We start from the raw sequence: 16,429 nt of genomic DNA on the forward strand, positions 1-16,429 counted from the left end.
TCAACCATCGCTGCAGCGAGCTCAACCCTCATCTAGGCAAGCTCCTCTACACCATGGACTTGCGCCTCAGGAGCCTCAGCTTGCGAGAACTTTACCTTGTTCTGCGCAGCCTCAACCTCTTCATGCTCCACTCATCTCACAGGAACAGGAACGGACTACTCCGCCTCCGTCCTCCGCTCAGCTTGTGCAATCCTTGGGGTCAACTCTTGCTAGGAGTCAACCTCCTTCACCCATGCGCCTGCCTTCTGCTTCGTCTGTTGTTCAGCCTATGCAGTCTGAGCCTCAGGTTTTCCCTCAAGATGAGGAAACCTCTGTTATTGTTCCTACCCGTTCTGACTCTGCGGTTCAGCATTCTGGTCCTATCGCTTCGCTACCCTCTGCTGATGAAGTGTCGGATGATGAGGAGGCACACCTTGATCCCTCATCAGACGTGGAGGAGTCTAAGCTTTCTCCATTGTCTATTGATTTTCGAAAGGTCTTGGCTCTACTCAGGGAGCTTTACCCAGACCACTTCGTCTCTGCTGTTCCCCGCTCTCCTCCATCTGAGTTTTCGCTAGGTGTACAACAAGCTAAGTCGAACTATACTAAGCTTGTCCTAGCTAGATCCTCCAAGAGGGCTTTAAGGATCTTAGGGGAGTGGCTTCAGTCTAAACAACACCTGGGCAAGACTTCCTTCATGTTCCCTCCAACGAAGCTCGCTTCGAAAGGTTGCGTTTGGTATGCCACAGGGGAAGCACCAGGCTTGGGAGTACCTGCCTCTGCCCAGGCTGACTTCTCAAGTCTGGTGGACTCGCCTAGGAGGACTGCGATGAGACGCTCGAAGGTTTGTTGGACCTTCTCAGACCTGGATCATCTTCTGAAAGGGTTGTTCAGAGCTTTCGAAATGTTCAACTTTCTCGACTGGTGCCTGGGAGCCCTCAGCAAGAAAACCTCTCCTGCGGACAAAGACTCTGCCATGCTAATTATGTCCTGCATGGATAAGGCCATCAGGGATGGATCGGGTGAGCTAGCGTCGTTATTTGTATCAGGGGTGTTGAAGAAAAGGGAACAACTGTGTACCTTCCTCTCCGCCAGCATTACACCGTGCCAACGGTCACAACTCCTTTTTGCTCCACTCTCAAAGTTCCTCTTTCCCGAGGAGCTAGTTAAGGACTTGTCGGCTGCCCTGATACAGAAGGACACGCACGATCTTGTAGCCTCATCGGCTCGTAAGTCTAAGGTTACCACCTCTGTCCCCAAGACTTATCGCTCCCCAGTGGCTGATACCCCGGCCACTAGGTTCATACCGCCCTTTCGTGGTAGAGCCCCCAGCCGAGGAAGCTCCCGTCCAGACTCTCACAGGGGCAAGTCTAGGAAAGGACCCAGGACATCTAAGGGAAAGCACTGACTCTCAGATTCTCCAGACAACAGTAGGAGCCAGACTCAAGATCTTCTGGCGAGCCTGGGAGAAGAGAGGTGCAGACGCACAGTCTGTCAGTTGGCTGAGGTACGGTTACAGGATTCCATTCTGCCTCAAACCGCCTCTGACCACATCGCCCATCAACCTCTCTCCCAACTACAAAGAAGAGGACAAGAGGCTAGCATTGCAACAGGAGGTGTCGCTACTTGTGCAGAAGAAGGCAGTGGTTATAGTCCGGGACCATCAATCCCCGGGCTTCTACAACCGTCTCTTTCTTGTAACCAAAAAGACAGGAGGTTGGAGACCGGTGCTGGACGTCAGCTCTCTCAACGAGTATGTCACCAAGCAGACGTTCACAATGGAGACGACCAAGTCGGTCTTAGCAGCGGTCAGACAGGAGGACTGGATGGTCTCGTTGGACTTGAAAGATGCATACTTTCACGTTCCCATTCATCCAGACTCCCAACCTTTCCTGAGATTCGTTTTCGGAAAGGTTGTCTATCAGTTCCAAGCCCTGTGTTTTGGCCTAAGCACAGCTCCTATGGTCTTTACTCATCTGATGAGGAATGTAGCGAAATTCCTGCACTTATCGAACATCAGAGCCTCCCTCTACCTAGACGACTGGCTGTTGAGAGCCTCCACGAGTCGTCGTTGTCTGGAGAACCTCTCTTGGACTTTAGATCTAATCAGAGACCTAGGTCTATTAGTCAATATAGAGAAATCTCAACTCATTCCCTCCCAATCCATTGTGTACCTGGGAATGGAGATTCAGAGTCGGGATTTTCGGGCTTTTCCATCGGCCCCCAGGATAAACCAAGCCCTAGAGTGCATCATGAGCATGCTGAAGAGGAGCAATTGCTCAGTGAGACAGTGGATGAGTCTCACAGGGACCCTCTCATCACTGGCCCTGTTTGTCGAGCTAGGGAGACTCCACCTCCGCCCTCTTCAATTCCATCTTGCAGCTCATTGGGACAAGGGCTCGACTCTAGAAGCAGTCTCTATCCCTATCAACCAAGAGATGAAGACCACTCTCCGGTGGTGGAAGCACAATCTCCTTCTCAAGGAGGGTCTATCATTGGCCATCCAGACCCCCCATCTTCATCTCTTCTTGGATGCATCGGACTCGGGCTGGGGTGCGACCTTGGACGGACGGGAATGCTCAGGAGTATGGAACAAGGAACAAGGATTACTCCACATCAACTGCAAGGAACTGTTAGCAGTTCATCTTGCCCTGTTGAACTTCAAGTCCCTCCTGCTAGGCAAAGTGGTGGAGGTGAATTCAGACAACACCACAGCCTTGGCTTACATCTCCAAGCAAGGAGGGACCCATTCGAGGAGCCTTTACGAGATCGCAAGGGACCTCCTCATTTGGTCAAGAGGTCTAAACCTCACACTGGTCACGAGGTTCATCCAGGGCGATATGAATGTTTCAGCGGATCGCCTCAGCAGAAGGAATCAGGTCATTCCCACGGAATGGACCCTCCACAAGAGTGTGTGCAACAGACTTTGGACCTTGTGGGGTCAACCTACCATAGATCTGTTTGCCACCTCCATCACCAAGAGACTTCCGCTTTTTTGTTCCCCTGTTCCAGACCCTGCAGCGGTTCATGTGGATGCTTTTCTTCTGAACTGGTCCCATCTTGACCTGTACGCATTCCCTCCGTTCAAGATTATAAACAAAGTTCTGCAGAAATTCGTCTCGCACGAAGGGACACGGCTGACGCTGGTTGCTCCCCTTTGGCCTGCAAGAGAATGGTACACAGAGGTACTTCAATGGCTAGTCGACTTCCCCAGGACTCTACCTCTAAGAGTGGACCTTCTACGTCAACCACACGTAGACAGGTTGCACCCAAACCTCCACGCTCTTCGACTGACTGCCTTCAGACTGTCGAAAGATTCGCTAGAGCTAGAGGCTTTTCGAAGGAGGCAGCCAGTGCGATTGCCAGAGCTAGAAGAATTTCCACTCGTAGAGTCTACCAGTCTAAGTGGGAGGTCTTCCGAAGCTGGTGTAGAGCCAATTCAATATCCTCTACCAATACCTCTGTGATCCAAATAGCTGACTTCCTTCTTCATCTTAGGAATGAGAGATCCCTTTCAACATCTACGATTAAAGGGTATAGGAGCATGTTGGCCTCAGTCCTCCGCCACAGGGGTTTGGACCTGTCTTCCAACAAGGACCTTCAAGACATTCTCAAGTCTTTTGAGACGTCTAAAGAACGTCGTCTTTCCACTCCAGGCTGGAATCTAGACGTAGTCTTAAGGTTCCTTATGACATCTAGGTTCGAACCTCTCCAGTCAGCTTCCTTCAAGGATCTTACCCTCAAGACTGCTTTTCTCGTTTGCCTTGCAACAGCTAAGAGAGTCAGTGAGGTTCATGCCTTCAGCAAGAACATTGGTTTCACAACCGAATCAGCTACATGTTCTTTTCAGCTTGGATTCCTAGCAAAGAACGAGCTTCCTTCACGTCCTTGGCCTAGATCGTTCGAAATACCTAGCCTCTCCAACATGGTAGGTAACGAACTAGAGAGAGTTCTTTGCCCTGTCAGAGCTCTCAAATATTATCTGAAGAGGTCTAAACCTATTCGAGGACAGTCAGAAGCCTTATGGTGTGCCATCAAGAAACCCTCGAGACCCATGTCCAAGAATGGGCTTTCGTACTATATAAGGCTTCTGATCAGAGAAGCACATTCTCACTTAAAGGAGGAAGACCTTGCATTGCTGAAGGTAAGGACCCACGAAGTAAGAGCTGTAGCTACTTCGTTGGCCTTTAATAAAAACCGTTCTCTGCAGAGCATTATGGATGCAACCTATTGGAGGAGCAAGTCAGTGTTTGCATCATTTTATCTGAAAGATGTCCAGTCTCTTTACGAGAACTGCTACACCCTGGGACCATTCGTAGCAGCGAGTGCAGTAGTAGGTGAGGGCTCAGCCACTACATTCCCTTAATCCCATAACCTTTTTAACCTTTCTCTTGAATACTTTTATTGTTGTTTTTTATGGTTGTTACGGTAGGCTAAGAAGCCTTCCGCATCCTTGGATTTGGCGGGTGGTCTATTCATTCTTGAGAAGCGCCTGGGTTAAAGGTTTGGTAGAGGTCCTTTAGTAGGGTTGCAACCCCTTGTACTTTGGCACCTTTGGGTTGATTCAGCCTCCAAGAGGAACGCTGCGCTCAGTAAGGAAGACGAACTTTAAATAAAAGGCAGAGTAACGGTTCTATTCGACTTCCTTACCAGGTACTTATTATTTCATTGTTATTTGAGATAACTGTTATATGAAATATGGGATACTTAGCTATCCTTTAATCATGTACACTGGTTTTCACCCACCTCCCTGGGTGTGAATCAGCTACATGATTATCGGGTAAGTTTAATATTGAAAAATGTTATTTTTATTAATAAAATAAATTTTTGAATATACTTACCCGATAATCATGATTTAATCGACCCTCCCTTTCCTCCCCAGAGAGAACCAGTGGACCGAGGAATAATTGAGGAGGTGTCAACAACAAATGATTGAGTACCTGGCCACAGGTGGCGCTGGTAAGTACACCCCCTTCTAGTATTGTGATAGCTGGCGTATCCCTCCATAGAATTCTGTCGGGCAACGGAGTTGACAGCTACATGATTATCGGGTAAGTATATTCAAAAATTTATTTTATTAATAAAAATAACATATTCTATTGTTGCACTGTATTATTGATATACCTGAGTCAAGTTGCTGAAGTGAAATATCTGACATTAAGGGGCAACATAGAGAGGATAATAGAATAGGTTAAAAGCATCACATTTAATTGTCAAAGCAGAGCCACGATGATGTGCGAGGTAGATAGCTATCAAAAAGGATGCTTAAGGCAAACATCTATCACATGAGGTTATGAGAAAAGCATCATACTGTACAAAATAAATGTATAGGTTAGTGGAGAGCATACACTGCCAAACTCACAGCCAAATGAACAAGTTCTTTCTGTGATGGCTGAAATTCAATTGAGATTAGAGTGAGCTGGAAGAGTGGCGGTAGCCACCTAGCGGCCGACAGGGTAACTACCCTGCTGGTTGTTTACGCCACGTTAAAAGTTTAACTGCTGTATAGTATTCTAGCCTTCGCTGTTATTCTGTTGTATAAGTAAGAAACTCAGATGGGGTGTGGGGAGGGCAGCAGGGGCGTGGGGAGGGCAGCAGGGGCGTGGGGAGGGCACCAGGGGCGTGGGGAAGGCACCAGGGGCGTGGGGAGGGCATCAGGGGCGTGGGGAGGGCGCCAGGGGCATGGGGAGGGTTCCAGGGGTGGGGGAGGGCCCCAGGGGTGAGGGGAGGGCCCCAGGGGCGGGGGGAATGTCCCCATCTTACAAACCATCGGAGATACAAACACAAAATAACTGAGAATAACAAACATAAGATAAAGATATACTGTAAAAAAACAATATTATGTCATTAAATACAGCGAACAAAACGACATTTGTAATAACCTGATATCTATTTCACATGAAACCCGGCTATTTGTTGACTTTTCTAGCGGGAAATCATATTATTATTATTATTATTATTAATAATTGCTAAGCTACAACCCTAGTTGGAAAAGCAGAATGCTATAAGCCCAGGGGCTCCAACAGGGAAAATAGCCCAGTAAGGAAAGGAAGCAACGAAAAAATAAATAATTTAAGAATAATATTAAAATAAGTATCTATGTAAACTATAAAAACTTTACCAAAACATGAGGAAGAGAAATCAGATAGAATAGTGTGCCCGAGTGTACCCTCAAGCAAGAGAGGCATGAGATTTAGGCCAACATTTTAAAAAATTTGACTTACAATTCGATTTACAAACAGCCTCTTGGAGCCTATTAAGTTTGTAAGTTGTTGGGTTGTTGTGGCCTGATTGGTAACGTCTCTGCCGGGTGTTTACCAGACGGGGGTTTGAGTCCCGCTCAGGCTCGTTAGTGCCTTTAGCGTCTGCAACCTTACCATCCTTGTGAGCTAAGGTTTGGGGGCTTTGGAGGAGCCTATAGGTCTATCTGCTGAGTCATCAGCAGCCATTGCCTGGCTTTCCCTGGTCCTAGCTTGGATGGTGAGGGGGCTTAGGTGCTGATCATATAATATGCTGTATATGGTCAGTCTCTAGGGCATTGTCCTACTTGCTTGGGTAATGTCACTGTCCCTTGCCTCTGCCATTTATGAACGACCTTTAAACCTTCTGTAATTAAGAAAAGTACAAATTACTTTAAAAATATGTAATTTTGTATGTTACTTTGCAGTTACATTCAGCACACCATCCGAGAGAATGAAATTGTGATGCACATTCACCCCGGGGAGTCTGGTATGCAGATGCCCGACGAGCCTAGTCATGCCACTCTCACGATACAAGCGACAGACCCGGAGACGAAAGCCATCACCACCCGGAGGTTCCACTGCACTTACCAAGGCTGTGAACGGACGTACAGTACTCCCGGTAACTTGCGCACGCACTTGAAAACTCACAGAGGTACTTAGAAGTTTTGTTCAGTTTTGATGAAATAATTTTTCTTTATTGTTTTACATTTTGTCGACCTTACGTAGGGCTTTGTAAAAGTTACAGTAATGTACTAAAGTACATTTTGTCGACCTTATGTAGGGCTTCCTAAAAGTTACAGTAACGTACTAAAGTACATTTTGTCGACCTTACGTAGGGCTTTGTAAAAGTTACAGTAACGTACTAAAGTACATTTTGTCGACCTTATGAAGGGCTTTCTAAAAGTTACAGTAAAGTACTCTCTCTTGCTGCTATGATCAAATCAATATAGCATATAATTACCTCCTATTTTGTTGCTGTGTACAGTCATTTTCTTTTTGGTTTAAGGGTGTCATTTCTTTTTAACCTCTTCACTACTGCTCTGTCGCACGGCAACCTACCCCAGCATAGGCTACCGCTTGAGAACCCCCTTCATTCGCCAGTATATGAACTTTCACTTGCAGCCAATTATAATGATAATAATAGCAATAATAATAATAGCAATAATAATAATATAAGTATCATCACTATTGCTGTAATCATCATAATTATAATGATATGATAATAATAAGCAAAAATAATAATATGATAATGATATAAGTAACTCATCACTATTACTGCAATTCTCATCTGAGCTATCAGGCAGTTACTCAAACCATAATCCAGAAGCACTATCATTACTCATGCACAAAAAAAAATGTGAAATAGAACAAAAAAATTAGAAAATTGCTTAGAATTTGAATTCACAGTGTTTACTCATAAAACTACGATAATCCTTCACGATTGACTGCCTGAGGAACACTGGCTAATTATTCAAGGAAGTCCTCCCAATACCTTATATGAAGATTTCACGACGTCCATCAGATATTTTTTGCCGGAAATGAATAGTGGCTGAAGCTTCAGCAACTCTCCGGTAAACAATACCTTGCCTTAAACCCCTCCCAACGTATAAAAACTGCTTTGCTTGTTTAGTAACAAAAAACTTGAGTAGACGTATACAGTACGTCGTTTCTCTTTCTTACTATATGGTAAAACTCATGCACATATACGCAGCCGTGTCGAAGGGGTTAAGTAAGTATTTGGACTCGTATTAGCTCCTAAACAAACATTCTCTGTCAAAATATTCAACCAATGTCATTGCTCACTTTCCTGGGCTAATGAATTCCTTCTTTTTTAGGACCTAAAGTCACCAATTTTTTCCTTTCAGAATCTGTAAGCTTGTGATTACAACAGTCTCATTTCATTTGAGTTCTAAACTTTCACAGGAGAGTATAAATTCCAATGCGAGACGACCGGGTGCGGGAAGGCCTTCCTGACGTCCTACTCCCTCAAGATTCATCTTAGGGTTCATGCCCGCCATAGGCCGTACACCTGTGTCAGCGATGGCTGTCAAAAATCCTTCACCACCCTCTATAGGTGAGAATGTTTGGCTACTATTTATATGGTTAGTGTACTTTACTGTATTGGACTCTAGTTTAGGTAGACCAAGTTAAGATCTGTAGCACAGTAATAAGACCAGTGTTAATGTATGGCCCTTTTACCCCCAAAGGACGTACTGGTACGTTTCACAAAACTCATATCTTTACCCCCTTGGACGTACCCATACGTCCTTGTAAAAAACTGCTATTTACATTTTTTTTTGCATATTTTTGATAATTTTTTGAGAAACTTCAGGCATTTTCCAAGAGAATGGGACCAACCTGACCTCTCTATGATAAAAATTAAGGCTGTTAGAGCAATTTAAAAGATACATACTGCAAAATGTGCTTGAAATAAAATAACCCCTGGGGGTTAAGGGTTGGAAAGTTCCTAATAGCCTGGGAGTAAAAGGTATGGGGACTCTAAGACATGAAAAGGAAGCAAAGCTTGAAAGATCGAAGATGAGAATGCCAAGGTGGATTATGTGGGAATATTGCTTGAAAGACTGAAAAATTAGGAAATAATAGAAATGGTAGGCATAGTAAAGGTTACAGAGGTGATAAAGAGTCTCCCGACTGAGATGGTGTCGGTACGTGTTGAGGATTAATGGTAGGCAGGAAGTGAGAAGTGCTTGGGAAGAACCTATTAGGGGGAGAAAATTGAGGGGAAGAATAATGTGGAGAGAAGTGGTTTGGTGGAAGAGGATGCTTTTGATAGAAGCATTGGAGAGGGCGCATCAGGCAACCGACCCCTTAATGTAGGGATAATGGTGGGAAAGAAGGAGACTGTGTCGAAGTATTAGACGGAGATAGACCTCGCCTGAAGGCGTTTTTACTTACAAGTGAGGTGAACTGTAAGGTAGAAAGAAAGGAGCTGTTCTGCCTTTACCTTCTCAGTCTGAGAAATAAATAATGTAAAAGCAGAATTGGCATATTTTTTAGTCTATTTTTGTATGAAAGAGTGAATGATATGCCTACAGTACTGTACTTTACTGTATTACAGTATGTAAAATTATACAGTATGAGTTGTTTAATGATTATTTATTTGATAAAATGTAATTTATATAATTTAATTCCCCTGGAAGGCACTGAATGCCCCCTTTTCCTAGAGTTGGGTTATATGGCCAAAATTCCATGCATTCCTTTACCTTCCGTACTGTTTCCCAAGAGTGTTCCACCATATAATGTACTCGTCACTTTACCAAGCTTGCTTTATCTTAGTATTTATTTTGTTCCGCTTATTTCTATAGGTTCCTTTTTCTATTACAGTATTTGTAATCTTAATCCTTCCCCTTATTGACAGGTCATCATCTCAGATTGTCTTTCATTGCCCAAGCCTCTATTCATGGAAATAGTGATGCTCTTTTGTCAACATAGTTTATTCTTCAACAGCATTTTTATAGTTATTGTAATCACACCTGTTGGAATTTTCAGGCTGCGTGCCCATCAGCGTCTTCACAATGGCGACACTTTCAACTGCAACCAAGACGGCTGCGTCCGCATATTCACCACCCTCTCTGACCTTCGGAAGCATGTTCGGACTCACACAGGAGAGAAGCCTTTCAAGTGAGTTCTGAGGTCTGGAATTTAAGTTTGTTCCTGTGCGCATGCAAACCTTTCGCCTTTTGAGATAGGGATACCAAATGGCTAGTGAATTGCGATAAGGTAGTTGGTTAACTAGAGGTGGTGGGAGGGGAAAGCCCCGCCACTTGCATGTCATAGAGTAGCCACTCTTGATTTAGGCTGTCGCGTCTTCTCGACTGTTGTACAGTATCTTCTCTTACATAAGTTTGTTATAGGTGGCGGTATTTTTGTGAGCTCTGCATGTACAGTACAGAGAAGCACACCTAAAGGTAACTGTGGTGAGATGAATTTCGTTACTATGAGGATACAAACTTTTGAAACTCGATAAGTTGTACCATTGTGAAGGGGTAACTAAGCAGTCCCTACCCTTTTGGAGTGTTGCTCTAACTTTTCTGATCAGGAAGATAACATTCTCGATGCATAACGCATCTCGCTTTATAGTAGTTTCTGTGTCTCATGAAGGAGTTATCAGTTTTGGACTGAATGTTACCTGTACTCGCATGCCCAATATTGAAAATTATTTGTCTAACAGGCTCACTTGGCGCTTGATAGTGTTGCTAGGATGGGGATCCCTGTGTTGGAGTGCCATTGAGTATTCACAGTGCTCCCCTTGTGACAAAACTCCCTGTATAGTGGGTTGTGTTGGGACACAGGAAGTTCCTCAGAGGGATCACAGTTATCATCGGTTGTCCAGGCCATGATGTATATAAAGGATGAATACTGTACTTCCCTTATTCAAACATTTCTTCCTTGAGAAAAAGATGACAAAGAAGTAGTCATGTGAGAAGGCCTTTTGCTCAAAGTTCCTTGGGACTTGAAGCAATCACTCTCTTCCTTCGGGAGAGACGGTACTAGGGGATCAGTCCGGTGAGTGAGAGTCAGTGTTACAGTTACCACTGTTTCACCTTGAGCAGGTCAGCTGTCCTACTTAAGCCAAACATTAGCACCTTTTTTGTTCCTATTGTAAAATGAAGGATTGTTCCTTACCCAGCTGCATACTCTGTGCAACATGGAACTTACCTACTGACCGGTACCTTTGGGGTCGGCTAGCGATCGTTAGCCTGGTGTTACAGCCGCTTCTGTTTCAGTAGCGATAGCCATCACCAGCGCCATACTGAGGCCAATATGGGTATCATTCACTCGACCACTTTTTACCTATACGGAGCTCATTCATCTACTGGTACCTTTGGAGTCGGTTAGTGACGGTAAGTCCGGTGACGCTGCTTCACTTTTCAACAGGTGTAGATAAAAGGTCCTACCTTGGGCCCATCTCCAACACTGTATGGTAGACTGATAAGGGTGTTGGTTATGCTACTCCTCATGCTGTTAAGGAGCATAGCCAATGGGATCACACGCCTATCGATACCTTGTGATCGCTTAACAATCGTGAGCTAGAGGTAACATCTATCGTTGTGCGTCTTCGAGGCGTTACAGAGTTTTCTCACGGACCGGTACCTTCTGTGTTGGTGAGCAGGGTGAGACCGGTGTAACAGTGACCGCTGTTTTTACCGGCATCAGGTGATTGGTCCTTTTGGACCCAACACCATTTCCTAGACAATTGAGGTTAAGGATATGTTGTCATGGGAATCTATTCTTCTTCTCTTTGCGTAGTAATTTTGATGATTCTTCTCAGAAGAAGAAGGAAGAAGTCTAGGAAGGCCAATCCTAAGAGGTCCTGTAGGACTATTCATAACACCAGATCTTTTTCTAGGGAGTTTGACAACTCCCAGCTGATCCAGTTTCATAGCCCTGTGCCATAACCGGCTAGTCTCAATAGCCAGGGTGACCAGAGATGCACGCCCTTGTTTGGAGCTGTGCACTTTTTCCATTGGCCAAGCATTGGGTTGGAGGAACTCTTCCGCACTCCTTCACCTTTTCTACGAAGACGGGGGAGCGCTCCTCCCATCTCTGTTAGGGATACAGTATGCCCTCATCTATCGCAGATAATTGGTTTCAGGCTACCCCGCGGTAGGTGAAAATCCGCAATGTAGGATTGGCCCCCGTAGGAATTTCCGTATATGTGTGTGGGTACCAGAATGTTTAAGATAGGTATACATACTGTATACTTATATTTATAAATATATTTTACCTGAATCTATAATATTTAATTATAAAACCTTAATATTATACATTTTCTCTCTCTCTCTCTCTCTCTCTCTCTCTCTCTCTCTCTCTCTCTCTCTCTCTCTCTCTCTCTCTCTCTCTCATTAATTCTTTGCAGTTGATTCTCACTTAACTCTGGTCTCTTAGAATATATAAACCTTGCTTGAAGTTCTTGTTAAAACAAGGCCTTTTTAACTTGGCCTTACAACAGGTCCACATCTGTTCCTACAGTGCGTCCACACGGTGGACAGATCAAAAGGGCCTGACAATTACAGGCTGAGGCTTGAATGTAGAATACACTGATTTCAATGAAAATGTTCTGATAGAGATCAGAAGGTTCCTGATGCAATAGCTCCATTGTATTGTATTTCATATTTAATCTTCAGTGTGCTCCTACCTTCACCTCACAAATTTCTGCCCTTCTATGCATTACAAAATCCATGAGGAGGATAAACAACATGGGTGACAACACATTCCCTTGGAGTACTCCACTGTTCTGTGGAAATGCTTTTGATAGGACTCCACTATAACATTAATTTTACACTTGTTATGCTCATGAACCCAGCCTAAAAACCCTCTTGCCTGAGAGTACACTCTGTCACGTTATTTCTATCTTGTTTCTCCTCCGCTTGTTTTTATGAAGTTTTTATAGTTTATATATGGTAGATCTAATTTAATGTTATTAATGATATTAAAATATTTTATTTTTATTGTTGTTACTTCTCTTGTATTTTATTTATTTTCTTGTTTCCTTTATTCACTGGGCTGTTTTCCTTGTTGGAGCCCTTGGGCTTATAGCATCATACTTCTCCAACTAGGGTTGTAGCTTAGCTAGTAATAAAAATAATAATAAATAATAATAATGATGATATTGATAATATTAAGTCAAGTACTGCTATAGTCTAATAGTCATCTTGATTTTTGTAATCATTATTACATGCTGCCCTTAATATATTTGTTGTTTGCAGTCATGTTTTATTTTGATAATGACTCACCGAACAAAAATTTTTATTAGCGTCTCTGTAGGTATGCATTATAATCTTGAATAATCAAGAGAGGAAACAGATAAGCTTACTACAACATTAATCTGCATGTTGGTCGTCACATTTAAAAGATTAATATCTCTTTTGTCAGGTGCGAGGAAGACGGCTGTGGCAAATCTTTCACCGTCAGCCACCACCTCCGAACCCACAAGAGGGTTCACACAGGTATGTTGGTCGCTGACGTTTGATTGTTGTAAAATTTAACCCTTTTACCCCCAAAGGACGTACTGGTCCGTTTCACAAAACTCATCCATTTACCCCCGTGGACGTACTGGTACGTTTCACAAAACTCATCCATTTACCCCCAAAGGACGTACTGGTACGTTTCACAAAACTCATCCATTTACCCCCATGGACGTACTGGTCCGTTTCACAAAACTCATCCATTTACCCCCGTGGACGTACTGGTACGTTTCACAAAACTCATCCATTTACCCCCAAAGGACGTACTGGTACGTTTCACAAAACTCATCCATTTACCCCCGTGGACGTACTGGTACGTTTCACAAAACTCATCCATTTACCCCCAAAGGACGTACTGGTACGTTTCACAAAACTCATCCATTTACCCCCAAAGGACGTACTGGTCCGTTTCACAAAACTCATCCATTTACCCCCGTGGACGTACTGGTCCGTTTCACAAAACTCATCCATTTACCCCCAAAGGACGTACTGGTACGTTTCACAAAACTCATCCATTTACCCCCAAAGGACGTACTGGTCCGTTTCACAAAACTCATCCATTTACCCCCAAAGGACGTACTGGTACGTTTCACAAAACTCATCCATTTACCCCCAAAGGACGTACTGGTACGTTTCACAAAACTCATCCATTTACCCCCAAAGGACGTACTGGTCCGTTTCACAAAACTCATCCATTTACCCCCAAAGGACGTACTGGTACGTTTCACAAAACTCATCCATTTACCCCCAAAGGACGTACTGGTACGTTTCACAAAACTCATCCATTTACCCCCAAAGGACGTACTGGTACGTTTCACAAAACTCATCCATTTACCCCCAAAGGACGTACTGGTACGTTTCACAAAACTCATCCATTTACCCCCATGGACGTACTGGTCCGTTTCACAAAACTCATCCATTTACCCCCGTGGACGTACTGGTACGTTTCACAAAACTCATCCATTTACCCCCAAAGGACGTACTGGTACGTTTCACAAAACTCATCCATTTACCCCCATGGACGTACGAGTACGTTTCACAAAACTCATCCATTTACCCCCATGGACGTACTGGTCCGTTTCACAAAACTCATCCATTTACCCCCGTGGACGTACTGGTACGTTTCACAAAACTCATCCATTTACCCCCAAAGGACGTACTGGTACGTTTCACAAAACTCATCCATTTACCCCCATGGACGTACTGGTCCGTTTCACAAAACTCATCCATTTACCCCCAAAGGACGTACTGGTACGTTTCACAAAACTCATCCATTTACCCCCATGGACGTACTGGTACGTTTCACAAAACTCATCCATTTACCCCCATGGACGTACTGGTCCGTTTCACAAAACTCATCCATTTACCCCCGTGGACGTACTGGTACGTTTCACAAAACTCATCCATTTACCCCCAAAGGACGTACTGGTACGTTTCACAAAACTCATCCATTTACCCCCATGGACGTACTGGTCCGTTTCACAAAACTCATCCATTTACCCCCAAAGGACGTACTGGTACGTTTCACAAAACTCATCCATTTACCCCCAAAGGACGTACTGGTACGTTTCACAAAACTCATCCATTTACCCCCATGGACGTACTGGTCCGTTTCACAAAACTCATCCATTTACCCCCATGTACGTACTGGTACGTTTCACAAAACTCATCCATTTACCCCCAAAGGACGTACTGGTACGTTTCACAAAACTCATCCATTTACCCCCAAAGGACGTACTGGTACGTTTCACAAAACTCATCCATTTACCCCCATGGACGTACGAGTACGTTTCACAAAACTCATCCATTTACCCCCAAAGGACGTACTGGTACGTTTCACAAAACTCATCCATTTACCCCCATGGACGTACTGGTACGTTTCACAAAACTCATCCATTTACCCCCAAAGGACGTACTGGTACGTTTCACAAAACTCATCCATTTACCCCCATGGACGTACGAGTACGTTTCACAAAACTCATCCATTTACCCCCATGGACGTACTGGTCCGTTTCACAAAACTCATCCATTTACCCCCAAAGGACGTACTGGTACGTTTCACAAAACTCATCCATTTACCCCCAAAGGACGTACTGGTACGTTTCACAAAACTCATCCATTTACCCCCAAAGGACGTACTGGTACGTTTCACAAAACTCATCCATTTACCCCCAAAGGACGTACTGGTACGTTTCACAAAACTCATCCATTTACCCCCAAAGGACGTACTGGTACGTTTCACAAAACTCATCCATTTACCCCCAAAGGACGTACTGGTACGTTTCACAAAACTCATCCATTTACCCCCGTGGACGTACTGGTCCGTTTCACAAAACTCATCCATTTACCCCCGTGGACGTACTGGTACGTTTCACAAAACTCATCCATTTACCCCCAAAGGACGTACTGGTACGTTTCACAAAACTCATCCATTTACCCCCATGGACGTACGAGTACGTTTCACAAAACTCATCCATTTACCCCCATGGACGTACTGGTCCGTTTCACAAAACTCATCCATTTACCCCCGTGGACGTACTGGTACGTTTCACAAAACTCATCCATTTACCCCCATGTACGTACTGGTACGTTTCACAAAACTCATCCATTTACCCCCAAAGGACGTACTGGTACGTTTCACAAAACTCATCCATTTACCCCCAAAGGACGTACTGGTACGTTTCACAAAACTCATCCATTTACCCCCAAAGGACGTACTGGTACGTTTCACAAAACTCATCCATTTACCCCCGTGGACGTACTGGTCCGTTTCACAAAACTCATCCATTTACCCCCGTGGACGTACTGGTACGTTTCACAAAACTCATCCATTTACCCCCAAAGGACGTACTGGTACGTTTCACAAAACTCATCCATTTACCCCCATGGACGTACGAGTACGTTTCACAAAACTCATCCATTTACCCCCATGGACGTACTGGTCCGTTTCACAAAACTCATCCATTTACCCCCGTGGACGTACTGGTACGTTTCACAAAACTCATCCATTTACCCCCATGTACGTACTGGTACGTTTCACAAAACTCATCCATTTACCCCCAAAGGACGTACTGGTACGTTTCACAAAACTCATCCATTTACCCCCAAAGGACGTACTGGTACGTTTCACAAAACTCATCCATTTACCCCCATGTACGTACTGGTACGTTTCACAAAACTCATCCATTTACCCCCATGGACGTACGAGTACGTTTCACA

At 44.3% G+C, this 16,429-nt stretch overlaps 1 protein-coding gene across 4 annotated transcripts in view; it reads left to right on the top strand.

Moving 5' to 3' along the window:
• The window catches only part of LOC137625346 (uncharacterized), a 56,706-nt gene that overhangs the window by 18,157 nt on the left and 22,120 nt on the right, over positions 1 to 16,429 (top strand). For all 4 annotated transcript variants that reach the window (XM_068356188.1, XM_068356191.1, XM_068356187.1 and 1 more), the window contains exons 2-5: positions 6,647 to 6,873; positions 8,145 to 8,295; positions 9,732 to 9,863; positions 13,119 to 13,192. In XM_068356188.1, the coding sequence (XP_068212289.1) occupies positions 6,647 to 6,873; positions 8,145 to 8,295; positions 9,732 to 9,863; positions 13,119 to 13,192 (584 nt within the window). The remainder of the gene's footprint in view (positions 1 to 6,646; positions 6,874 to 8,144; positions 8,296 to 9,731; positions 9,864 to 13,118; positions 13,193 to 16,429) is intronic.

The sequence above is a fragment of the Palaemon carinicauda genome, chromosome 32 (genome assembly GCF_036898095.1).
Source record: "Palaemon carinicauda isolate YSFRI2023 chromosome 32, ASM3689809v2, whole genome shotgun sequence".
Classification (NCBI taxonomy): Eukaryota; Metazoa; Arthropoda; class Malacostraca; order Decapoda; family Palaemonidae; genus Palaemon; species Palaemon carinicauda.